Source organism: Phoxinus phoxinus (assembly GCF_949152265.1).
Source record: "Phoxinus phoxinus genome assembly, chromosome: 22".
NCBI classification, from domain to species: domain Eukaryota; kingdom Metazoa; phylum Chordata; class Actinopteri; order Cypriniformes; family Leuciscidae; genus Phoxinus; species Phoxinus phoxinus.
This window is the reverse complement of record NC_136897.1, coordinates 29,278,543-29,306,042: the sequence shown is the minus strand read 5'-3', so window position 1 is coordinate 29,306,042 and position 27,500 is coordinate 29,278,543. Positions and strand designations below refer to the sequence as shown.

At 47.4% G+C, this 27,500-nt stretch overlaps 3 protein-coding genes and 1 long non-coding RNA gene across 4 annotated transcripts in view; 2 read left to right on the top strand and 2 right to left on the bottom strand.

Moving 5' to 3' along the window:
- The window catches only part of filip1l (filamin A interacting protein 1-like), a 70,929-nt gene extending 67,994 nt beyond the window's left edge, over positions 1-2,935 (bottom strand). The window contains exon 1 of the mRNA XM_079597916.1: positions 2,640-2,935. The gene's annotated coding sequence lies outside the window, so the exon portion shown is untranslated. The remainder of the gene's footprint in view (positions 1-2,639) is intronic.
- A 3,935-nt stretch (positions 2,936-6,870) lies between these two features.
- On the top strand, positions 6,871-11,537 carry LOC306990247 (protein NLRC3-like). The gene is made up of 8 exons (XM_079596800.1): positions 6,871-7,000; positions 7,122-7,330; positions 7,428-7,464; positions 7,559-9,329; positions 9,420-9,767; positions 10,126-10,275; positions 10,451-10,497; positions 10,746-11,537. Exons 4-8 carry the CDS (start codon positions 7,585-7,587, stop codon positions 11,297-11,299), a joined length of 2,844 nt encoding a protein of 947 aa, XP_079452926.1. The 5' UTR covers positions 6,871-7,000; positions 7,122-7,330; positions 7,428-7,464; positions 7,559-7,584; the 3' UTR covers positions 11,300-11,537.
- A 1,434-nt stretch (positions 11,538-12,971) lies between these two features.
- The window catches only part of LOC306990530 (lysyl oxidase homolog 4), a 32,104-nt gene continuing 17,575 nt past the window's right edge, over positions 12,972-27,500 (top strand). Inside the window, exons 1-4 of the mRNA XM_079597484.1 lie at positions 12,972-13,072; positions 15,138-15,434; positions 19,133-19,677; positions 20,013-20,227. Of these exons, the coding sequence (XP_079453610.1) occupies positions 15,188-15,434; positions 19,133-19,677; positions 20,013-20,227 (1,007 nt within the window). The 5' untranslated portion in view covers positions 12,972-13,072; positions 15,138-15,187. The remainder of the gene's footprint in view (positions 13,073-15,137; positions 15,435-19,132; positions 19,678-20,012; positions 20,228-27,500) is intronic.
- LOC306990532 lies at positions 15,331-16,602 on the bottom strand. The gene is made up of 3 exons (XR_013795882.1): positions 16,547-16,602; positions 16,343-16,493; positions 15,331-15,469 (listed from the first exon to the last, which is right to left on the bottom strand). It is a non-coding gene; the product is annotated as an uncharacterized lncRNA (long non-coding RNA).

Here is a 27,500-nt window from a genome sequence, read left to right as displayed (position 1 = left end):
GACCCGCCGGCGGTCAGGAGGAACAGCTGCGGACGAGGAGCCAGAGGCGGCCGGAGCAGAGGAACGAGACCCGTCGGCGGTCAGGAGGAACAGCCGCGGACGAGGAGCCAGAGGCGGCCGGAGCAGAGGAACGAGACCCACCGGCGGTCAGGAGGAACAGCTGCGGACGAGGAGCCAGAGGCGGCCGGAGCAGAGGAACGAGACCCGTCGGCGGTCAGGAGGAACAGCCGCGGACGAGGAGCCAGAGGCGGCCGGAGCAGAGGAGCGAGACCCGCCGGCGGTCAGGAGGAACAGCCGCGGACGAGGAGCCAGAGGCGGCCGGAGCAGAGGAACGAGACCCACCGGCGGTCAGGAGGAACAGCCGCGGACGAGGAGCCAGAGGCGGCCGGAGCAGAGGAACGAGACCCACCGGCGGTCAGGAGGAACAGCCGTGGACGAGGAGCCAGAGGCGGCCGGAGCAGAGGAACGAGACCCGCCGGCGGTCAGGAGGAACAGCCGCGGACGAGGAGCCAGAGGCGGCCGGAGCAGAGGAACGAGACCCACCGGCGGTCAGGAGGAACAGCCGCGGACGAGGAGCCAGAGGCGGCCGGAGCAGAGGAACGAGACCCACCGGCGGTCAGGAGGAACAGCCGTGGACGAGGAGCCAGAGGCGGCCGGAGCAGAGGAACGAGACCCGCCGGCGGTCAGGAGGAACAGCCGCGGACGAGGAGCCAGAGGCGGCCGGAGCAGAGGAACGAGACCCGTCGGCGGTCAGGAGGAACAGCCGCGGACGAGGAGCCAGAGGCGGCCGGAGCAGAGGAACGAGACCCACCGGCGGTCAGGAGGAACAGCCGTGGACGAGGAGCCAGAGGCGGCCGGAGCAGAGGCTGACCCACCGGCGGTCAGGAGGAACAGCCGCGGACGAGGAGCCAGAGGCGGCCGGAGCAGAGGAACGAGACCCGCCGGCGGTCAGGAGGAACAGCCGCGGACGAGGAACGAGACCCAGAGGAACGAGACCCACCGGCGGTCAGGAGGAACAGCCGTGGACGAGGAGCCAGAGGCGGCCGGAGCAGAGGAACGAGACCCGCCGGCGGTCAGGAGGAACAGCCGCGGACGAGGAGCCAGAGGCGGCCGGAGCAGAGGAACGAGACCCGTCGGCGGTCAGGAGGAACAGCTGCGGACGAGGAGCCAGAGGCGGCCGGAGCAGAGGAGCGAGACCCACCGGCGGTCAGGAGGAACAGCCGCGGACGAGGAGCCAGAGGCGGCCGGAGCAGAGGAGCGAGACCCGCCGGCGGTCAGGAGGAACAGCTGCGGACGAGGAGCCAGAGGCGGCCGGAGCAGAGGAGCGAGACCCGTCGGCGGTCAGGAGGAACAGCTGCGGACGAGGAGCCAGAGGCGGCCGGAGCAGAGGAGCGAGACCCGCCATTCATCTTCCCAGCGGTGAAGTATCCCTTTAAAAACATTCTAATACATTCAGTGCAATTCAGCTAACAATAAAAAATATAATAATAATAATAATTCATTACATTTATATAGCGCTTTTCTGGACACTCAAAGCACTTTACATAGAAGGGGGGAATCTCCTCAACCACCACCAATGTGCAGCATCCACTTGGATGATGCGACGGCAGCCATATTGCGCCAGAACGCCCACCACACACCAGCTTACTGGTGGAGAGGAGACAGTGATGAAGCCAATTAGTATATAGGAGGATGATTAGGAGGCCATGATGGACAGAGGCCACTGGGCAAATTTGGCCAGGATGCCGGGGTTACACCCCTACTCTTTTGAAAGACATCCTGGGATTTTTAATGACCACAGAGAGTCAGGACCTCGGTTTAACGTCTCATCCGAAGGAAGGCGCTCTTTGTCAGTATAGTGTCCCCGTCACTACACTGGGGCGTTAGGACCCACACAGACCACAGGGTGAGCGCCCCCTGCTGGCCTCACTAACACCACTTCCAGCAGCAACCTGGTTTTCTCAGGAGGTCTCCCATCCAAGTACTAACCAGACTCAGCCCCGCTCAGCTTCAGTGGGACACCAGTCTTGGGTTACAGGGTGATATGGCTGCTGCTGATATATACACATATATATATATTTTGTGCATATCAAATCAATTTATCACGATTAATTGTTTCTATCATAAAAGTTTGTAAATATGCATGTTTTTTGTGAACTAATTTATTATTATTATATATATATATAATTTAAATGTATTATATTAACACTGAATAATCCAAAGTTTTATTTTAGTTTCTCTACCTTTACCATAAAATGACAATTGACTACCTAAAAGTATATATTTTACTGTCTGCTACACACACACACACACACACACACACACACACACACCCACCCACCCACACACACACACATAGAATATAACAACATTAAATGTCTTATTAATAACATTGAATGATCAGCTGTTTTTTATTCAGTAGCAAATAGTAGATTTGAGCTTTTAGCTACTTTAACAATAAATGGACAAACTTACCATTTGATAGAGCATGTTTTTAGAAAATGATTTTACCCTTATTGAATTTTTTTATTGTTGTATCAAATTACATAATTTTGTTCAGCAAGACCTTTGAAACTATACAATAACAGAAATATTGAAATGCTTTACTGTGGTGTCAGACTGTTTCTCACAACACTTACCTCAGAACTTCCCGCCAGATCTGGACCGTTGGACGCGCGCTGACCGGAAACACAGCGACACCAACTGGATATTTGTAACATAACATCATGACACACCTAAACAGAGTTTCTCAGTGTGCTAACGCTAAACCAAACACTGAGCAGATAAAGGGTTAAAGGACCAAATCTGCACTTTCCTGGATGTCCATGAGCGCATGTGTTCAGAAGATGAACATTACTGACATCTGTCACTCATATGCGCTCAGAGGGTCATCATCTGTGTGTGTGTGTGTGTGTGTGTGTGTGTGTGTGTGTGTGTGTGTGTTCTGCGCATGCGCTACAGTGATGGCGCTGTCTGTCATCTGTCTCCATCTGCTGGTGACTGAAGGAAACACCACAGCTGATCTCTGGGTAATACTTGAGGTTTACAAAAGCGATGATGTGTAGATAAAACATTATTATTATTAAAACAACAGGAATATATTAAAATACAAATCAATCGAAATTAAATTCTCCTCTTTCTTTCAGTGTTTAATTTTGCTCTGTATTGTTTTAGTGGAGTTGCTGTAAGATCATGAAGAACAAACTCGTTGTTTTGTCCTGAAACACACACACATTATTGTCTGTTTGTTGCTTTAGTATATTCCAGATCATACTCAACAATTACTTAATGTCGAAGCATTAGTTTGAAAAAAAAAAAAGTTTTCGCATTGAAATTGTCACACAAATTCACATCTGTATTAAACAGTTGGACAAAATTCGTTGTAGTATAAATATCAAATTTGAACTTTAAAATTTTAAAATTAAAAGTCGCTTGTTTAAAACAAACAGAAAGTGCTTTAAGATCTTAACAAGTGTACAACAATACAACCATAATCTCTAATTTGAAAATTAAATGCTGAACCGAAAAACAGGGTCATAACTATAATATAATAATCATCATATGCTGAAGACGGAAGTTAATGTAAATATTTTTTTAAGTGAATCGAAAGTGTTTTTACGAACGCCGCTCGACACGTCACTTCCCCGCGCGGCTGTTGGCGCGCTTTTGCTGTTTGAAAAATTGAGCGGGAAGAGAGTCTCACACACGCCATTAAACACCAGAAGAAGAAGAGGCTCACACACACACACACACACACACACACACACAGAGAGAGAGAGAGAGAGAGAGAGAGAGAGAGAGAGACAGAGAGACAAACAGAAGTGCAGCCAGCGATGGAGCCCGGGAACGTGAGCAGTGTGAGAGGATTCCTGAGATCTTGCGAAGATCTGGATAAGAAGCTTCGCTATTTAATACAAAAGAAACTCAACAAGTACTTGAGCAGGTGATATTATGCGATACCTCGATGTGTCAGCGTGTGGTTGATGAAGTGTGTGTGTGTGTGTGTGTGTCTGTGTGTGTGTGTGTGTGTGTGTGTGTGTGTGAGTGAGTGTGTGTGTGTGTGTGAGTGAGTGACGTAGTATCCAGATGTTGAATTGAAAAAAAAGATTGGTTGTTGTGTTCCTGTACCTTAAACATTTAATATTTTGGATTAAAGAATAGAAAAAATGAGGCATTTAAAGAATAAATATTTTATATTTTTATATCATTGTAGTATGTAGCTACCAGAGCCATATAGAGAGAAACCATAATCTAATTGTCTCTGTAATTTTAAAGGTACAATACAATAAGGTCTGTAAACATCTTAAAATACCAGTACATATTCAAGGGAAAATGCAAAAATAATAACAGCATCAAGAAAATAAATCTTGTCAGATGTCAAAAAATAAGTGCTTAATGATATTTTGCCTGGTAAGAGTTCCTTCTTTATTAATGGCTACTCGTTTTTCCAGTGATCTGTACATCAGGTTCCTCTTGATTTGCTGTTCAGTGTCTGCAAGACATGTATGGAAGCTTGTTTTCGCCACAGAGTGAGAAATAAAAAAGGTAATTGCGACTTTGTATCTCAGAATTGCGTGATATAAAGTCACAATTGCGTGTTGTCAGAATTATGAGATATAAACTCGCAATTGCGAGAAATATACTTGAAATTCAGACTTTTTTTTCAGAATTGCATGTTTATATCTCGCAATTCTGACTTTATAATACGCAATTGGGAGATAGTCAGAATTGCATGATATAAAGTCGCAATTGCATGTTATAAAGTCAGAATTGTGAGATATTAAACTAGGCTGAGGTAAAAAATAATAATATTTTTTTTCACTTGGAATTTGACTTTATAACTCGCAATTGCGAGTTTATTTACACAATTCTGAGAAAATATGTCAGTATTGGGAGATATAAACTCGCAATTATGTGTTATAAATTCAGAATTGGGAGAAAAAAAGTCTTTATAACACCCAATTCTGACTTTATATCTCGCAGTTCTGACTTTATAACACGCAATTGAGACTTTATTTCACGCAATTCTGAGAAATAAAGACAGTATGCTAGATGTAAACTCGCAATTGTGAGATAAAAAGTCGCAATTATTATTTTTTTTATTTTATTCTGTGGCGGAAAAGAGCTTGCATACTCAAGTGACCATTTATATTTAACTTTATTCTTCTTGGAAGATCAAAGCACGTGCGATTGTTCACCAACTCTACTAGTGCACATGCATATATCACGTCACCAAAACACACCACCGCGCGTAACAGCGTCCACTACGCATTGGACCATCCAGCTACGTCATCGTGCTGCGGCGAGGACCTCTTGCACAATCCCTGCGTGCCAAACTATCTAAAGTTATGCCTCCAAAGGGCACTGCATTTTTAATCATTATCAACATTTTTTTGATAAAAATAACTATAAATGAGTTGCAAATGACACTTATTTTTGAGCCCCACACTTTTCAGCCTCCAAACTTCTAACTAGAGCAGGGGCGGAGCCAGACACTGTACACATCTGGGTCTTAGCCCACTTTAGTTAGTCCAAGGGCATTTTAATGTGGCGTAACAGCTTTACTGACTTAACAAGGAACTTTGATGTTCTTGTCTAGCTTTAATTTACTGAAGGCTATGGATGTTATGTAAATATGTTTATTAAATTAATTCACAATATGTGCACATTCATTATTAATCTTATGCCTAATATGATGAAAATGTCTCTATTATTTGTTTACGATTTCTCAAAACAGTGGTCAAATATGAAATGTTTGCACCTTATCTCGCACTTTATGACCGCTATCAACTGGAATTCGCTCTCAGCGGCTCCTGTGAGCATAAAGCCCGCCTACTTTGATTTGATTGGTCATTTCAAACATTTTGACATTGGTGAACGGTCACAGACCAATGACAGCTCAGATGAGAAGATGTTGGTGCTGTGCAATAAATAAAGCCCTTTGCAATCGATCCAAATGATAGAATGCAGGTTAGATTAGGGAACATACTCCTCCAGAACGGTTTCGTTATCGATCTCACGTATGCCGTGTTTTACTGAGAGAAAACGCTCTAAACTAGGGGTGTCCAAACCAAATAAGGGGTGTTATTTATATAATGTTAATAACCATACATTATTGTGAATGAATAATGTATCGTAAATAACTAAATGTACTTAAAATACAGGGTGCATAAGTCAGGACATCCCTATGTTAAATTCCCATAGAGGCAGGCATATTTTTATTTTTAAATGCCAGTTATTTCATGGAACCAGAATACTATTGTCACAATTATGTTCTGTCTTGTCTGCACCTGTTCTTGTTCATCACTGATTAGTTAACCCTCATCCACCAGTGTCTAGTTAGTTCCCTTGTTTACCCTGTGTGTGTATTCTCCCATTCAGTTCTGTCCCGTGTCGGTTATTGTTTGTGAGGTCATGTATATTACACCTTATCATCGTTTGTAATTACCTATGTCTGTTCCTCCTGCTAAGCCGTGACAGCTGTGCATCCTGATAAAGTTCCCTTGGCCTTTGGAATTAAAATAGCCGCACATCATCACACACCCTTCACCATACCTAGAGATTGGCATGGGGTACTTTCATCAGATCATCTCTCAATTCAAATCAAACCAGCTATTAGGCGAACTGAAATACAACCATGCCAATCTCTAGGTATGGTGAAGGGTGTGTGATGATGTGCGGTTATTTTAATTCCAAAAGCCAAGGGAACTTTTTAAGTTTGAACTCTCGTGTCTGCTAAATGATCAGGTGAACAGGTATATGAATGTGTAGGTGTATCTAACCCTAACAGCTAATCACCAACTTTATTTTGCATATCAGTTTAGCTATTGTACATACATTTTATTCTTCTAACTGTTTGTCTTTGCTTAACACAACTGGAGAAGAACAACAGGGAGTTTGGAAGACACAGTAAAGGAACTACAGAAAAAATGTGGAGAGAAAACAGCATTAAAAAAGATCAAGTCCATAGTGAAAAAAATAAGAAAAAAGCAAAGCAAAAGTAGGAAAATATTTATAATTTACTTGTTAGTAGACAATATGTTTCTCAATCTTCAATAAGCTTTACTATAATATGTACATTGTTTTGGTTGTGTATTTAATTGTTAATTTTTTTTAAACAGATGGTAACGTTCAAACAGATTCTGGAACATTTCAACAACCTAACAACCTTCCACAACGACAGCATAATAATAATAATAATTCTACATCACTCAGGCAACCATCAATTCAGAGCCCTAGTAATAACTTAACAATTGACCAGCAGAATGGTGGGTTAGTAGTTGCTCCACTCATTGTAGGAAACCATGCTCGTGATCTTAACATAAATGTGGTGAGTATCTGATAATTTCAGAAACAGTTGTTCATTTAAGAAATGGTTTGTATGTTATATATATTTATGTATGAGTATTTTTTGTTTTGTTTTTCAGTCTCAGGTGTCTCACTCTACCTCGGTAAACAAAGATGGTGAGATATCTTGTTGTAGAACTCTGCATTCATAAGCGTGATGCTCCTGTTAATAAAAATGACTTTCCAACTTGATTTTTGTCCTGATTTTTAGAAATTCTTCGGAATGTAAGCAATAATATGAAATCAAGAATGCTGTTTGAAGCGGAGAGGACTTTGGAGGGAACTGCACAACTGTCGGTCTCTCTAAACCAGATCTACACTGAACTGTTTATCATCAATGACGAGTCTGACCCCATCAATAGAGAACATGAGATCTGGCAGATCGAGACGACACATCATTTAAACACATCAGCTCAGAGACTCATAAACTACAATGAAATCCTTCAGCCGCCCACAGATGGAAATATAGCCATGAAGACCGTTTTAACTAAAGGAATTGCTGGAATTGGGAAAACGATCACCGTGCAGAAGTTTGTCCTTGACTGGGCGAGCGGAGAAGCCAATCAAGATCTGGAGCTTGTGTTTCTGCTGCCGTTCCGAAGTCTGAACTTGCTTGAAGGAGAAAAGAGTCTATTTGACTTGCTTTGTGTCTTTTACCCTGAGTTAAAAGAGGCGAGACCGATCTCTGAATGGATCTGTGATGGGAAAGTTCTGTTCATCTTAGATGGTCTGGATGAATATAAAAAGGATTTGAACTTTCAGAGCAGCCTTTTGTCAGATGTAACTAAAGAAGCCACAGTGGATGTCCTGCTAGTAAACCTTCTACAACGAAAACTGCTTCCCTCCGCTCACCTGTGGATCACCAGCCGGCCCGTCGCAGCTGGACAGCTTCCGAGGGAGATCTTCTTACAGGGATACATCACACAGATCAGAGGATTCAGAGACGAGCAAAAGGAGGAGTACTTCATGAGGCACCTTGAGGATCCAAAGCTACGCCAAGACATCATCCGTCACCTAAAGTCTCAAAAGAGCCTGTGGATACTGTGCCACATACCTCTGTTTTGTTGGATTTCAGTGGTTGTTCTTAAAGACATAATTACAATACAAAAGAAAGATAGGAACATGCCCTCAAATCTGACGGAAATGTACATCCACTATCTGCGCATTCAGACCGGGTTCAGCCATGAAAAATATCAAGGGTCACAACAAGACGCTCTCCAGCAGCACAAAGAACTGATAATGAAACTGGCAGAGCTGGCATACGGGCAGCTGAAGGATCAGAATGTCATCTTCAGAGAAGAAGACTTGGTGAGCTGTAATATCACTGTTGATGAAGCGCTTCAATATCCCGGTGTCATTACCTGTGTCACAGAGAACAAATGTGGATATATCAGGACACAACTTTTCACCTTCGTCCATCTCAGTGTCCAGGAATTCTTTGCAGCCTTGTTTGCATTTCACAAATTTCTATCAGGAAATCAAGACTCCCTGAATTTAACAGCTAAAAAGAGGCAGAACTCTAATTTGTGTAATTTTCTCAAAGATGTGATTGATGTGGCCTTGCAAAGTGAAAATGGACACTTGGATCTTTTTATCTGTTTTCTCTTTGGGATTTCTTGCGATTCCAGCAGAGATCTACTTGAAGGACTCCTGCCTCCATCATGGGCCAGTAGTTCAGATGGTCACAAGAAGGTGACCACGTACATTAAGTCTTTGAAGAGGAAAGGTCTGTCCTCTGAGAGATGCATTAGTCTTGTACGTTGTCTCGTTGAGCTCAAGGACACGTCATTTTTGAAGGAGATGCGAGATCTCGAACGCTCACGGTCCAAAGAGCCCCTCACACTGTTCCAGTGCACACTTCTGGCCTACCAGATTGTAATGTCAGATATGCAACACGATGAGTTTGACCTCAGGAAATACAACATCACTTTAGAAGGGTTTCAGAGATTCTCCCCAGCCATCACATGCTTCAAACAGGCTCTGTAAGTATTAAGATGCAGTGATGTCTTTCAAATGTATCATATAATGTTCTTGGTCAAAATGTAATGTACATTTGAATGCAATACTGACAGGCTCAAAGGAAGTGGATTTACAGAGCAGCACTGTGCTATCTTGGCGTGTTACCTAAGGTCACCAAACTCTCACCTCATTCATCTTGATCTGAGCCACAATGATCTGGGACGGTCCACACTGAACCATCTTTCCACTGCGCTCTGCGATCCCAATTGCCAGATTCAGACCCTGAACCTCAGCCACAATGACCTCCAGAGTCATGACATGGAGCTGATCAGGGATGTGCTTTTAGGAGAAAATCTGAATCTGAGAGTGCTGGACCTCAGCGACAATCCTCTCGGTGATTCAGGAGTGAAGATTCTCTCCGCTGGACTGCAGAGCGCGAAATGTCCTCTTGAAGTTCTGAAGTAAGTCAAACTAACCAGGGCTCAACGCTAAGGATTTGGTCTACTGGGCCAGTGGTTCACATTTGAACTTGGCCCCACCACAAAAATAAATTAATACAACTATTTTAAGTTATTGTTTTTTCATTGTTTTTGACCCATGTAACCTTGTGTTCTATTACATAAGGTTATGACATCAACATTTTAGATACTAGTGAAATTTCAACCTCATCAAAATCTACTAGCCTAACTTTTATAAATTTCAAACATCATTAAAGACAAGTAAACAGTCATAAAGTATGAACAAATAAACCATGATAAATAAACGCATATAAAGGGAGAATATGCTGATCTAAAAGGAAAAACTGCTTTTGCTTTACAGACTTTCAGGCTGTCAGATTAAAGAAGTTAATCAGTTGGTGTTGTCTTTGAAAGCCAGTTCTTCATCTCTGAAAAAGCTGGATCTGCGGTATAATAACCTTGGAAATATCGGGCAGGAAACTCTAAAGGATGAGTACCTGTGCTCACTGAGGTACTGTAGCATGACTTGTGTCTCAAATGGACTTAAACTATACACTATGTACTTGTTTAGTGTATTTTAAGGTTGTGTTGTCATCCAGTATCAGAGTATAATATTCATGTTTAAAAATGTGCTTAAATAAGTGTATAACAGTGTGGTTCTACTCTTAACACTCTTCTCTGACTAGAATTTCCACTGGAGGAGTCTGCGGTCACCAACCAGGACTCTACAAATGTGAGTTTAAACATGCTCAATGCTCATTAATGTGTTCAAATCACCATCAAGATTGTAGGCTAAAATGTTTGACCTAGTCAGGGCATAACATGATATTGGGGGCTCGTCCGGGATAAAAAACAAACAAGTTCCAAAAGGGACGTAACACATGACTTCCCAGAAGCACGTTATGTCCTCTACACGTATGCATATGCTGACGGGAACCGCTTGATAATTGTTGATGCTAATCTAATAAATCTGTTTTTTAGACCGCGTCACGCTCACCTTCGACCCTCAGACGGCTAACGAACACCTCCATCTGAACGAGAGCAACACTGTGGCCACTCGTCAGAGGCAGAAACTGCAGCTTCCGGATAATGCCGAGAGATTTGACGAGTGCAACCAGGTCCTGTGCCGCCCGGCGCTGTCAGGGCGCTGCTTCTTTACGGCGGATGTGATTGGGCCAGACGTGCACGTGGGCGTGGCCTGTGAGGGACTCGAGAGGAAGGGAGCGAGTGATCGAGTGCGTCTGGGATGCAATGAGATGTCATGGAGTTTATATTGCTCAGATAGTGTGTGTAAGGCTCATCACAACCAGAAAACTGTATCAGTCCAAACAGAGTCTGTCAGGAAGCTCGGCGTGTTCCTGGACCGGGACGCTGGTTCTGTTTGCTTCTATAGTTTGAGCCCACAGATGAAGCTCTTGTACATGTTTGATGCAGTTTTCCCTAAGGACCAGGACCTTTTCGCTGCGTTCAGGATTCAGGAGCCAGGCTGTTCAGTCAATTTAAGACCAGAATCGCTGAAACTACATGTAGAATGACAATATTCACCTGCCAGACTGAAACCGACATCAGAACCAGCGGGTTAAACTTGTGATGAACACTGAACCTCTGATTCCCCAGCAGAAATAAACTTAGAGCATTGTTTAATATATGACATTTACTGTAATCATGTACTCATGTACTGTCTCATTTTCATGTGTTTTCACTCAAAACGGTTTATGTTTCTAAGCCAAACCAGGTTCATTTAATTCCAAATAAAGACATGAATTTGAATCGAGTCTGGTTTCTATTTATTGGACTGATTCTTCTAATCTATTCTAATATGTGATCACAAACCCAGTCTGGAGTCGCACAGGTATATTTGTGGCAATAGCCTACAATACATTGTATGGGTCACAGATCATGTTCCATGAAGATATTTAGTAAATGTCCTACCGTAAATATATAAAACATGTTTTTTTGCTCCTCAGATTCCAGATTTTCAATAGTTGTGTCTCGACCAAATATTGTCCTATCCTAACAAACCACACATCAGTGGAGAGATTATTTAGCTATCAGGTGATTTATAAATCTCAGTTTAAAAAAAAAAATCCCATGTGACTGGTTTTGTGGTCCAGGGTCACATGTGCTTAATATATTAATATGTTTGTATTTATTTAACTGTGTACTTTATATGCACTGATCTCTTCTTATCTTTGCAACAGCGCCAAATGTTACGAGGATTTGAAGAAGTCCGTACGAGTGTTTCATGGGTCGCGTTGGGTGGCGTCTGCAGTCGTGGGCTCGGCTGTTAACACGGGCTGAGCCTCGTTTATTCTGCGGTGAGGCGTCACTGTAAACCAGTCACATTAAAAACACAGCAGAGTTCAATAATGAGTGTATGAGTGGAGCTCTGCAGTGACCAGTAGAGGGCGCCACCACCAACAACATAACCACTGTTCAAGACATCAAATGGAACAATCATTCATTTTAAGTGCTACTTATACAAATGACTTAAAGAAGAAAGGCTGGTTATTGCGTCTGTGGCTCCATTAATAGTCTGCATCCCTTTTAAGACCCTCGTCTGCGGTGACTTATAAATGAGTCATTGGGTTTGAAGTGTGATGTCAGTGCTTCTGTTTCTCTGACTATCGCGTCTCGGGCCGTTATGAAAGATTTGGAGATGGAAACATGTAGGACGTGATCCGTGAGCTCTTCGCTGGAGAGAATACGTGTTCTTTTCTCTCACACACACACACACACACACACACACACACACACACACACACACACACACACACTCATACTAATTGTGGGTGTGGACGCGCGCCAGAGCCCGATCTCAGCACAAACACACTGAGCTGATGGACCATCATAAACCCACATATAGATCATGGATCGGGTTCAACAGCCAACATCATTCTCATTGAGTTATGAAAACATTATTTCTGAATGCTTGAATACTTGAAAAAAAAAACGAATTCTTCAAACATGGGAACGTTACTTTTTAATGTTCTCTGAAAACAACTAGCAACATAAAAAAACGTTCCATGAACGATTTATAAATAGGCCTAATGTTTTTGTGCTAATGTTTTGAGAACATTATTAAAGACCAGATAAGTTTGAGTGAACTGTTAATTTTACTTGAAGAACGTTTCTTCATAACTCTTGACTCAAGGTTGTGTGTGTGTGTGTGTGTGTGTGTGTGTGTGTGTGTGTGTGTGTGTGTGTGTGTGTGTGTGTGTGTGTGTGTGTGTGTGTGTGTGTTTCCCTGGTGTTCTCCTGTTCGGTGTTCGGCTCTCCGATCTTCTGACCTCCATCCATGTGTCTCAGTAAGTGAAAAATATGTCAAAATTAATTCTGAAATGTTGAGTTGAGGTAAGATTCAGAGTGAGTGTGTCCCTTTAAAAGTGCACTTTATGAAACCATTCAGTGAAAAAACATCGCTTGACTTTACATAAACCAGAAGAAGAAGAAAAGAGAGAGAGAGAGAAAGAGAGAGAGAGAGAGAGAGAGAGAGAGAGAAAGTGAGAGAGAGAGAGGGCGAGAGAGAGAGAGGCAGCTTGTGGTCAGAGGTTTACTCTCTCTCTCCGTCTCACACACTCTCAGTCGGTCTCCTGCTCTCTTCTGTCGCACAGGTGAGTGTAAAGCTCTCATTCCTCTCATGATCTCAGGGATTCACAGATATGAAGTTCTTTATTTGATTCTGTGTGTTTGTCAGCTGGTTTCTCTGATAGTTTTCTCAGTTGGTATTGGATTTACGTGGATGATTAATAGTGTATTTGTGCATCAAAATCTCTCACTCTTTTTAACGTTGAAGAGACAGTTCAGTTCTTATTCTGTCATCACTCGGCTCACGGCTGTCTTCTGCTGAACACAAAGATCATTTGAAGAATATTGGGCATCAAGCAACATTGATGTCCATTAACTTTCAACATATGAAAAAATCAGAGATGTCTGAACATCTTCTAAATGAAGACAGAAGTTCTATCACTTTAATTCTCAATCTGCCGTGACCTTTAGAGGCGCAGCGCTAACTATCAGCTTCAGTGGAATGTGTGTGTGTGGGTTTATACGCCTGTGGTTTTGTTCTGGTTGCTGATATATAACACACAACACACATCTGTAAATGTGACGATGACGGCCTCTCGGACCACTGAAGAACACACACACACACACACACACACACACACACCAATGATGCTCTTCCGCCTGTGTTAGAGTGCAAACATCTAAACATCCCTAAATCAGGATTACACAGAAGCTACACTGCCTTTTGATAATAAGTCTTGTTTTCTGATAAACTGATCAAAATAAAGTGCTTAGAAAAAATAAAAAATATCTGCCAACGGGGAAAAATAATCTTAATTCAAATGAAAAACGAGGTTGTTTCTGACATCACTAACAGATATTTAAACATAATACATTTTTCAGTAACAAGACTGATCTCCAGCCATCTTGCATCTCCAGTAAATGTATGTCTGCTCTTCGCGTGTCGGTCATAAACTGAAATGTATATATATTTTTTTTTTATTAAATTAATGTACTATATTTTAGTTAGATCATGTTTTTTTATTTAATATTTTGTATTTTTAGGAGATTTTATGGTACTAAATTTTATTTTTGCTGTATTTATAATCCATTTATTCACTTTTTAGGCCTGAACATTTAATTTCCAGCTTAAACTGTGGCAAATCTTGAACGCTTCAGAGCGACAGACTGAAGTTTTATCTCTTTTCAAAGTCGACACTTGGCAGATTATTGCTGAAGAGAAAAAAGTTGTAAAAACAGTAAAAACTGTAAACTTAAAAAAAGTTACAGAATTTTACGTTTATTGTTATGAAAAATTTGCAAAAATACTATTTTTAATTTTTATATGAAATATATATTTTCAAAAACATGAGAAACTCAAAGCCATAAATCTAAACAAGTTGTGTTCCAGATGTGAGTGTGATATGTCAGTAATGATCTCTCAGTGAGATGTTGATCGGCTGCAGTACCGAACGCCTCCACTAGAGGAACTCGTCGTTCTGACCGCGAGCAGCACGAGTGTGACTGTTGTGTACAGGACCATTAAACCTTTCAAATCATGTCCGTGACTTTTATGTGTTCACACAGCAAATGCCAAAACCTTTATCAAGTTTCGTACCATTCCGATAAAGAAAAAAATTCTAATTTTTTTTTTCTTTTTCCGGAAGAGTGCCGAAGAGCACCAGAGGGTTAAGGATGTTTAGATATTTGTGCTGGAAACCAAGACAAACACACTGAGGAAGAAGCTCGTATTCTCAGTGTTGCTCCGGCTCAGAGCCCCAGTGGAGCTGTGTTCTTCACTTCTGGTTGCGCTGTGCTGTGTTTTATCTTCTCTGCTCTGTGCTTTGGTCTGATTGCTGCTGGCAGGTCATTAGCTGGAGAAGCCTGGCTCCTGAACTCATCCGCTGGGATCCGAGATGCTCTTCCAGCTGCTGCTCCTCAGTGTCTTCGCCCCGCTCCGGCTCGCCGCTCCGGGAGTCCAGGTGCGTCTGGTGGGCGGCAGGACCAAGTTCGAGGGTCGCGTGGAGGTGTTTCATAGCGGCGAGTGGGGAACCGTGTGTGACGACGAGGTCAACATCAATCTGGCCAATGTCGTGTGTCGAGAACTGGGCTTTTCTCGGGGACTCACCTGGGCTCACAGCGCAAAGTTCGGCGAGGGTCGCGGTAAGATCAGAGTTCGAGTGCCTTCCTTCATGTTCCTGTTCTTGTGAATGATTCATCATTGCCAAGAAAAAAATCATTAGAATCAGGGTTTGAAATTAACTTTTTCACTCACCGGCCAATTTGGCTACTACATTTTTAAGTTACCGGCCATTCAGAACTTCTACTTAGCCAAAAATGAAACAAATAAGAAACAGATAAACTACGTCACAGCTATATTCATATATAATAAAATACCCTAAAATTCTATATATTTCTGTCATTATGAGTTAATTTGTCCCAGCTGTGTTTGATTAATTATCTCGTTTCTGTTTGCTATTTAAGATGCACCCTTTCTTTCAGTCGTTGTCCGATCTCCCCGTTCCGCTTATGTGTGCGCCCTGTCTGTCAGCTGGCTCCAGAGTACTGTTATTAAAGTTTCAGCTTGTATCTATAATCGGAGTCTTCAGTCTGTCCCTGAGGAAACCACAGTGTGACAGAAGATCGGACCAACCCAAACGGATGAACGGGTAATGTTCATCTTTGGCTCAGGAGATACACAACCTTTTAGAGTTTTCAAGGGAATTCCTCCGAATCGCCATTTCCAGCTCCCTCGATAACAACACCCTGAGGACCCTGTTCCAGATCGGGGACTTTCCAGCACCCCATTAACCTCCCAGACGCCACAGCCCTCAGCTAAGATGGCCACCGCGCTCGCGTCTCCTGTCTCTGTCCTCGTTTAGAGGAGGTGGATTTAATAGACTTCGACACTGAAATACCCTGTCTTCCTCCATCATATGTTTTATCTGTCTGCCCGGAACTATCTGTTCCAAATTCCCACCCAGCATCCCTCTCCCACCTCCTCCCATCATATCCTCATCCCCGCCTCTGCTGCTTCCTAGTAGCCCCTCAGCTCACCCTCATCCCAACACCAGTGATGTGGGCTCGCCACGGGTCTGCCAGTCTCCAGCTCCATCATGGTCGGTGGATGCCGGGTCTCCACCTCGGCCCGTCGGTCCATTAACTCCACCTGGCTCCCTCGTCCCACTGGCTCCGCCTGGCTCCCTCGTTCCTCTGGTTCCGCTGGCTCCCTCGTCCCTCTGGTTCCGCTGGCTCCCTCGTCCCTCTGGCTCCGCCTGGCTCCCTCGTCCCTCTGGCTCCGCCTGGCTCCCTCTTCCCTCTGGCTCCGCCTGGATCCCTCGTCCCTCTGGCTCCACCTCGGCTCCCTCTTCCCTCTGGCTTCGCCTGGCTCCCTCGTCCCTCTGGCTCCGCCTGGCTCCCTCGTTCCTCTGGTTCCGCCTGGCTCCCTCTTCCCTCTGGCTCCGCCTGGCTCCCTCTTCCCTCTGGCTCCGCCTGGCTCCCTCGTCCCTCTGGCTCCGCCTGGCTCCCTCTTCCCTCTGGCTCCGCCTGGATCCCTCGTCCCTCTGGCTCCACCTCGGCTCCCTCTTCCCTCTGGTTCCGCTGGCTCCCTCGTCCCTCTGGCTCCGCCTGGCTCCCTCGTCCCTCTGGCTCCGCCTGGCTCCCTCTTCCCTCTGGCTCCGCCTGGATCCCTCGTCCCTCTGGCTCCACCTCGGCTCCCTCTTCCCTCTGGCTTCGCCTGGCTCCCTCTTCCCTCTGGCTTCGCCTGGCTCCCTCGTCCCTCTGGCTCCACCTGGCTCCCTCGTCCCTCTGGCTCCGCCTGGCTCCCTCGTCCCTCTGGCTCCGCCTGGCTCCCTCGTCCCTCTGGCTCCGCCTGGCTCCCTCGTCCCTCTGGCTCCGCCTGGCTCCCTCGTCCCTCTGGCTCCACCTCGGCTCCCTCTTCCCTCTGGCTTCGCCTGGCTCCCTCTTCCCTCTGGCTTCGCCTGGCTCCCTCGTCCCTCTGGCTCCGCCTGGCTCCCTCGTCCCTCTGGCTCCGCCTGGCTCCCTCGTCCCTCTGGCTCCGCCTGCCTCCCTCTTCCCTCTGGCTCCGCCTGCCTCCCTCTTCCCTCTGGCTCCGCCTGGATCCCTCGTCCCTCTGGCTCCACCTCGGCTCCCTCTTCCCTCTGGTTCCGCTGGCTCCCTCGTCCCTCTGGCTCCGCCTGGCTCCCTCGTCCCTCTGGCTCCGCCTGGCTCCCTCTTCCCTCTGGCTCCGCCTGGATCCCTCGTCCCTCTGGCTCCCTCTTCCCTCTGGCTTCGCCTGGCTCCCTCTTCCCTCTGGCTTCGCCTGGCTCCCTCTTCCCTCTGGCTTCGCCTGGCTCCCGTCCCTCTGGCTCCACCTCGGCTCCCTCTTCCCTCTGGTTCCGCTGGCTCCCTCGTCCCTCTGGCTCCGCCTGGCTCCCTCGTCCCTCTGGCTCCGCCTGGCTCCCTCGTCCCTCTGGCTCCGCCTGGCTCCCTCTTCCCTCTGGCTCCGCCTGGATCCCTCGTCCCTCTGGCTCCACCTCGGCTCCCTCTTCCCTCTGGCTTCGCCTGGCTCCCTCGTCCCTCTGGCTCCGCCTCGGCTCCCTCGTCCCTCTGGCTCCGCCTCGGCTCCCTCTTCCCTCTGGCTTCGCCTGGCTCCCTCGTCCCCCTGGCTCCACCTGGCTCCCTCGTCCCTCTGGCTCCACCTCGGCTCCCTCGTCCCTTTGGCTCCACCTCAGCTCCCTTGTTCCTCTGGATCCGCCTGGCTCCCTCGTCCCCCTGGCTCCGCCTGGCTCCCTCGTCCCTCTGGCTCCGCCTGGCTCCCTCGTTCCGGCTCCCTCATTTCCCCTGGCTCCGCCTGGCTCCCTCGTCCCTCTGGCTCCGCCTGGCTCCCTCGTCCCTCTGGCTCCGCCTGGCTCCCTCGTCCCTCTGGCTCCGCCTGGCTCCTTCGTTCCGGCTCCCTCGTTCCCCTGGCTCCGCCTGGCTCCCTCGTCCCTCTGGCTCCGCCTGGCTCCTTCGTTCCGGCTCCCTCGTTCCCCTGGCTCCGCCTGGCTCCCTTGTCCCTCTGGCTCCGCCTGGCTCCCTCGTCCCCCTGGCTCCGCCTGACTCCCTCGTCCCTCTGGCTCCCTCGTCCCTCTGGCTCCGCCTGGCTCCCTCGTACCTCTGGCTCCGCCTGGCTCCCTCGTACCTCTGGCTCCGCCTGGCTCCCTCGTCCCTCTGGCTCCGCATGGCTCCTTCGTCCCTCTGGCTGCACCTCGGCTCCCTCGTCCCTCTGGCTCCGCCTTGTTTGTATCTATAATCGGAGTCTTCAGTCTGTTCCTGAGGAAACCACAATGTGACACATACATTTATTTCTCATTTAAACAAAATCCTGTCATCCATTCCAGCCATCTCCTCCCTTCCTCTTTCATCCTCATCACCAAAAACATATTTTAGGTGGACAGATCAGTATAGTACAAAGAACATAAAAAAATTTAGAATGTTGGAAAATAACAATGTCTTTTCTGTTAACCAAATGCTCTTTAATCTTCGGTTTTGCTGCAATGCAAATGAAAAAGCGCGCCGTTATTTGTTGCGTAGTGATGTGTGTGTTCAAGTAAGCCAGATATGCTGTATTTAATATATAATGATAACTCACAAGTATTTCCGCTAAATCTGCGCAGATTTGGCTTCCCCAGCATAAACATATGTAACCTGCCAAATTGGCTAGTGATTTGACAGCGTTACGTGCCACAGTTTACTCGGATTTGACGGGTGATCATTTCAAACCCTGATTAGAATGTAATATAGAACGGACTGAACTGATCTGAATAATGACACTATTGTCTTCTGTAAAGCTTATATTGCTGGCTTCTCCGTCTGTTCAGGTCCGATCTGGCTGGATAACGTCTCGTGTTTGGGCAGCGAGAGCTCACTGTCGGACTGTCGGTCTAACGGTTGGGGTGTGAGCGACTGCTCTCACTCTGAAGATCTGGGCGTCATTTGCAGTCCGGACCGTCCCAACCAGGGTCACGTCCCGCATTACCAAGAATCAAGTCCAGCTTCTCCACCTCAGCCCTCCAGCCTGCTCTCGAACGCTCCCGCCAGTTCACCCGCCAGCTCACCCGCTAGTTCTCCCCGCCAGCGTGGCCACGAGATCGGGCTCCAACGCAGCAGCCAGGGCCCGTCCTCTCCTCAGATCCACGGACACCGGATTCAGCTGCGCAGGAACGGGCTCGAGAGTGTTGCTAACGGCCTGCCGCGCGGACACCAGCTGCCGGACTTCCTGCGCAGCCGGGCCTCATTCATACGCACACAGGAAGTGACACGCGGTCAGAACACCAGACGTCCTGAGCGACCAGAGCCGGTTCACAGTCCTGAGCCGGAGCACAGTAACAGGATGGATCTGGACTTCACCAACACGGACGAGCAGGTCAGAACTCATCCTTCCCTCGGGTTAAAAATTTTTAATTTAAGTTGAACGAATGTGAGGAATGTGCTTCAATTACTAAATTACTATTTATTTATTATTTATTGATCAAATCTAGTAATTTAAAGGTAAATGAAAGAAAAAAGAAAAAAAATATTAAGTATAATTTAAGGGCTTCGGGTCATTTTGCCCCGCGAGGGAAGATGAGGGAAATGTTTCTGAAAGAGTCTCTTCTGCTCACCAAGGCTGCAGTTTTTATGAAAAATACTGATACTTTTAATACTTAATAAAAGTACAACTTATATTAGATTATATTTATTATTTGTTTCTCTCTTCAGTTCACCTCATCGGTCCGGCTGGAGGAAGTGCGTCTCCGGCCCGTTCGCGCCACCACACAGAACTCTGGCATGGTAACAGAGGGCGTGGTGGAGGTGAAGCATGCTGGGAAATGGAGGCGGGTGTGTGATCTGGGCTGGGACCTGAGCAGCAGTCGTGTGGCGTGTGGCATGCTGGGATTCCCTTCAGCAGGACAGCAGGACACACGCGTGTATCGGTGAGTATGTAACGAACCGGCGTGTTCTGATGATTCGTGTGCTGATGATTCGTGTTCTGATGATTCGTGTGCTGATGATTCGTGTTCTGATGATTCGTGTGCTGATGATTCGTGTTCTGATGATTCGTGTGCTGATGATTCGTGTTCTGATGATTCGTGTTCTGATGATTCGTGTGCTGATGATTCGTGTTCTGATGATTCGTGTGCTGATGATTCGTGTGCTGATGATTCGTGTTCTGATGATTTGTGTGCTGATGATTCGTGTTCTGATGATTCGTGTTCTGATGATTCGTGTTCTGATGATTCGTGTTCTGATGATTCGTGTGCTGATGATTCGTGTTCTGATGATTCGTGTGCTGATGATTCGTGTGCTGATGATTCGTGTTCTGATGATTCGTGTGCTGATGATTCGTGTTCTGATGATTCGTGTTCTGATGATTCGTGTTCTGATGATTTGTGTGCTGATGATTCGTGTTCTGATGATTCGTGTGCTGATGATTCTTTTGCTGATTCGTGTGCTGATGATTCGTGTGCTGATGATTCGTGTTCTGATGATTCGTGTGCTGATGATTCGTGTTCTGATGATTCGTGTGCTGATGATTCGTGTTCTGATGATTCGTGTGCTGATGATTCTTTTGCTGATTCGTGTGCTGATGATTCGTGTTCTGATGATTCGTGTGCTGATGATTCTTTTGCTGATTCGTGTGCTGATGATTCGTGTTCTGATGATTCGTGTGCTGATGATTCGTGTTCTGATGATTCGTGTGCTGATGATTCTTTTGCTGATTCGTGTGCTGATGATTCGTGACTGGAGAAAATAACCCTTTCATCACGAGACTCTTAAATATTCCATAGACTGTGAGATTCATGTCAGACTCAGGAATAGCAGCGTGCACTAAAACGAGCTTGTCCTCTAATCGCTTGTAATTACGGGATTCCAGTGGAAAAACTTCAGCTGCGTCTCGTCTGTCTCCTGGTTTCTCTCGGGCTGTGTGTGTCCACATCTGTCCTGCACTTCACACACACACATCTGTCCTGCACTTCACACACACACATCTGTCCTGCACTTCACACACACACATCTGTCCTGCGCTTCACACACACACATCTGTCCTGGGCTTCAAACACACACATCTGTCCTGCGCTTCACACACACATCTGTCCTGCGCTTCACACACACATCTGTCCTGCGCTTCACACACACACATCTGTCCTGTGCTTCACACACACACATCTGTCCTGCGCTTCACACACACACATCTGTCCTGGGCTTCACACACACACATCTGTCCTGCGCTTCACACACACACATCTGTCCTGGGCTTCAAACACACACATCTGTCCTGCGCTTCACACACAGATCTGTCCTGCGCTTCACACACACATCTGTCCTGCGCTTCACACACACACATCTGTCCTGCGCTTCACACACACACATCTGTCCTGCGCTTCACACACACACATCTGTCCTGGGCTTCAAACACACACATCTGTCCTGCGCTTCACACACACACATCTGTCCTGGGCTTCAAACACACACATCTGTCCTGCGCTTCACACACACATCTGTCCTGCGCTTCACACACACATCTGTCCTGCGCTTCACACACACACATCTGTCCTGCGCTTCACACACACACATCTGTCCTGCGCTTCACACACACACATCTGTCCTGGGCTTCACACACACACATCTGTCCTGCGCTTCACACACAGATCTGTCCTGCGCTTCACACACACACATCTGTCCTGTGCTTCACACACACATCTGTCCTGGGCTTCACACACACACACATCTGTCCTGGGCTTCACACACACACACACATCTGTCCTGGGCTTCACACACACATATCTGTCCTGTGCTCCACACACACACATCTGTCCTGTGCTCCACACACACACATCTGTCCTGTGCTCCACACACACACATCTGTCCTGCACTCCACACACACACATCTGTCCTGTGCTTCACACACATCTGTCCTGTGCTCCACACACACACATCTGTCCTGTGCTTCACACACACACATCTGTCCTGTGCTCCACACACACACATCTGTCCTGTGCTCCACACACACACATCTGTCCTGTGCTCCACACACACACATCTGTCCTGTGCTTCACACACACACATCTGTCCTGTGCTCCACACACACACATCTGTCCTGTGCTTCACACACACACATCTGTCCTGGGCTTCACACACACACATCTGTCCTGGGCTTCACACACACACATCTGTCCTGGGCTTCAAACACACACATCTGTCCTGCGCTTCACACACACACATCTGTCCTGCGCTTTACACACACACATCTGTCCTGGGCTTCACACACACACACATCTGTCCTGCGCTCCACACACACACATCTGTCCTGACTCCTGGGCTTCACACACACACATCTGTCCTGGGCTTCACACACACACACATCTGTCCTGGGCTTCACACACACACATCTGTCCTGCGCTTCACACACACACACATCTGTCCTGTGCTTCACACACATCTGTCCTGGGCTTCACACACACACATCTGTCCTGGGCTTCACACACACACATCTGTCCTGGGCTTCACACACACACATCTGTCCTGGGCTTCACACACACACATCTGTCCTGGGCTTCACACACACACATCTGTCCTGTGCTTCACACACACACATCTGTCCTGGGCTTCACACACACACATCTGTCCTGCGCTTCACACACACACATCTGTCCTGCGCTTCACACACACACATCTGTCCTGGGCTTCACACACACACACATCTGTCCTGCGCTTCACACACACACATCTGTCCTGCGCTTCACACACACACACATCTGTCCTGCACTCCACACACACACATCTGTCCTGTGCTCCACACACACACATCTGTCCTGCGCTCCACACACACACATCTGTCCTGCGCTCCACACACACACATCTTTCCTGCGCTACACACACACACATCTGTCCTGCGCTCCACACACACACATCTGTCCTGCGCTTCACACACACACACACACATCTGTCCTGCGCTTCACACACACATCTGTCCTGCGCTCCACACACACACATCCGTCCTGCGCTTCACACACATCTGTCCTGTGCTCCACACACACACATCTGTCCTGTGCTCCACACACACACATCTGTCCTGCACTCCACACACACACATCTGTCCTGTGCTTCACACACACACATCTGTCCTGCGCTTCACACACACACATCTGTCCTGTGCTCCACACACACACATCTGTCCTGTGCTCCACACACACACATCTGTCCTGCACTCCACACACACACATCTGTCCTGTGCTTCACACACATCTGTCCTGTGCTCCACACACACACATCTGTCCTGTGCTTCACACACACACATCTGTCCTGTGCTCCACACACACACATCTGTCCTGTGCTTCACACACACACACATCTGTCCTGTGCTTCACACACACACATCTGTCCTGCGCTTCACACACACACATCTGTCCTGTGCTTCACACACACACATCTGTCCTGCGCTCCACACACACACATCTTTCCTGCGCTACACACACACACATCTGTCCTGCGCTCCACACACACACATCTGTCCTGCGCTTCACACACACACACACATCTGTCCTGCGCTTCACACACACATCTGTCCTGTGCTCCACACACACACATCCGTCCTGCGCTTCACACACATCTGTCCTGTGCTTCACACATACACATCTGTCCTGTGCTTCACACATACACATCTGTCCTGTGCTTCACACACACACATCTGTCCTGCGCTTCACACACACACATCTGTCCTGCGCTTCACACACACACATCTGTCCTGCGCTTCACACACACACATCTGTCCTGTGCTTCACACATACACATCTGTCCTGCGCTTCACACACACACACATCTGTCCTGCACTCCACACACACACATCTGTCCTGCGCTTCACACACACACATCTGTCCTGCGCTCCACACACACACATCTGTCCTGCGCTTCACACACACACATCTGTCCTGCGCTTCACACACACACATCTGTCCTGCGCTTCACACACACACATCTGTCCTGCACTTCACACATACACATCTGTCCTGCGCTTCACACACACACACATCTGTCCTGCACTCCACACACACACATCTGTCCTGTGCTTCACACACACACATCTGTCCTGTGCTTCACACACACACATCTGTCCTGCGCTCCACACACACACATCCGTCCTGCGCTTCACACACACACACATCCGTCCTGCGCTTCACACACACACATCTGTCCTGCGCTTCACACACACACATCTGTCCTGCGCTCCACACACACACATCTGTCCTGCGCTTCACACACACACACATCTGTCCTGGGCTTCACACACACACATCTGTCCTGTGCTTCACACACACATCTGTCCTGCGCTTCACACACACACATCTGTCCTGCGCTTCACACACACACATCTGTCCTGCGCTTCACACACACACATCTGTCCTGCGCTCCACACACACACATCTGTCCTGCGCTTCACACACACACATCTGTCCTGGGCTTCACACACACACATCTGTCCTCCGCTTCACACACACACATCTGTCCTGGGCTTCACACACACACATCTGTCCTGCGCTCCACACACACACATCTGTCCTGCGCTTCACACACACACATCTGTCCTGCGCTTCACACACACACACACACACACATCTGTCCTGCGCTTCACACACACACATCTGTCCTGGGCTTCACACACACACATCTGTCCTGCGCTCCACACACACACATCTGTCCTGCGCTCCACACACACACATCTGTCCTGCGCTTCACACACACACATCTGTCCTGGGCTTCACACACACACATCTGTCCTGCGCTCCACACACACACATCTGTCCTGCGCTCCACACACACACATCTGTCCTGTGCTTCACACACACACATCTGTCCTGCGCTTCACACACACACATCTGTCCTGCGCTCCACACACACACATCTGTCCTGCGCTTCACACACACACAAATCTGTCCTGGGCTTCACACACACACATCTGTCCTGTGCTTCACACACACATCTGTCCTGCGCTTCACACACACACATCTGTCCTGTGCTCCACACACACACATCTGTCCTGCGCTTCACACACACACATCTGTCCTCCGCTTCACACACACACATCTGTCCTGGGCTTCACACAAACACATCTGTCCTGCGCTTCACACACACACATCTGTCCTGCGCTCCACACACACATCTGTCCTGCGCTTCACACACACACATCTGTCCTGCGCTTCACACACACACATCTGTCCTGCGCTCCACACACACACATCTGTCCTGCGCTCCACACACACACATCTGTCCTGCGCTTCACACACACACATCTGTCCTGCGCTTCACACACACACACACATACACACACACATCTGTCCTGCGCTTCACACACACACATCTGTCCTGCGCGCCACACACACACATCTGTCCTGGGCTTCACACACACACATCTGTCCTGGGCTTCACACACACACACACACTTCTGTCCTGCGCGCCACACACACACATCTGTCCTGCGCTTCACACACACACACATCTGTCCTGCGCTTCACACACACACACATCCGTCCTGCGCTTCACACACACACACATCTGTCCTGCGCTTCACACACACACATCTGTCCTGCGCTCCACACACACACATCTGTCCTGCGCTTCACACACACATCTGTCCTGGGCTTCACACACACACACATCTGTCCTGGGCTTCACACACACACACATCTGTCCTGCGCTTCACACACACATCTGTCCTGCGCTTCACACACACACATCTGTCCTGCGCTTCACACACACACATCTGTCCTGCGCTTCACACACACACATCTGTCCTGCGCTTCACACACACACATCTGTCCTGCGCTTCACACACACACATCTGTCCTCCGCTTCACACACACACATCTGTCCTGGGCTTCACACAAACACATCTGTCCTGCGCTTCACACACACACATCTGTCCTGCGCTCCACACACACATCTGTCCTGCGCTTCACACACACACATCTGTCCTGCGCTTCACACACACACATCTGTCCTGCGCTCCACACACACACATCTGTCCTGCGCTCCACACACACACATCTGTCCTGCGCTTCACACACACACATCTGTCCTGCGCTTCACACACACACACACACACATCTGTCCTGCGCTTCACACACACACATCTGTCCTGCGCTTCACACACACACACATCTGTCCTGCGCTTCACACACACATCTGTCCTGCGCTTCACACACACACACATCTGTCCTGCGCTTCACACACACACATCTGTCCTGTGCTTCACACACACATCTGTCCTGCGCTTCACACACACACATCTGTCCTGCGTTTCACACACACACATCTGTCCAGCTCAGTTCTCGTATCTGAGGAACTTTCTCTCATCAGTGTGTGTGTGTGTGTGTGTGTTTTCACTGAAATCAGCCGCTTCTCTTCTGCTTCCTGAGCGCGTGCCGGGGAATATCCTGGTGTGTAGAGGAAGCGTGTCGGGATCTGCCCTGCGTAATGACTGACTGAGACTGATTAAACACACTCACACTCATCTTCATCAGTGACGAGACGAACCCCGAGGCCGTGTGTGTGTGTGTCTCCTCTGCCTCAGCTCAGAGTACAGCCGCACACACCCGAGCTGCACACCTGCAGATGCAATATCTTCTGTTAAAATGCAATTTTTCAGCTTTTGTTGTTGCTGGAATCATGATTTTTGTAGCGTTTTTATTCAAATGAACTAAAAAATAAATATGTTTATACACTCTTAAAAATAAAAGTTCCTAAAGGGTGTTTGCAGTGATGCAGCGACAGAACCTTCAGTTCTTAAAATAAACTAATAATTTAAAGATTTTCCACTATAAAAAGCAGATGTGTGTGTGTGTGAAGCCCAGGACAGATGTGTGTGTGTGAAGCACAGGACAGATGTGTGTGTGTGAAGCCCAGGACAGAAACTTGAGTTTGAGCTTAAAATGAACAAATATCTGCCGATGGGCTCAGAGGAATAATCACATTACATGTATAGTTCTGAACTCTTCGACAGATATTAGTTGTATTGTGCTGGAGTGTGTTGTGTGCTGGAGTGTGTTGTGTGCTGGAGTGTGTTGTGTGCTGGAGTGTGTTGTGTGCTGGAGTGTGTGGTGTGTTGTATTGTGCTGGAGTGTGTTGTGTGCTGGAGTGTGTGGTGTGCTGGAGTGTGTTGTGTGATGGAGTGTGTGGTGTGTTGTGTGCTGGAGTGTGTTGTGTGCTGGA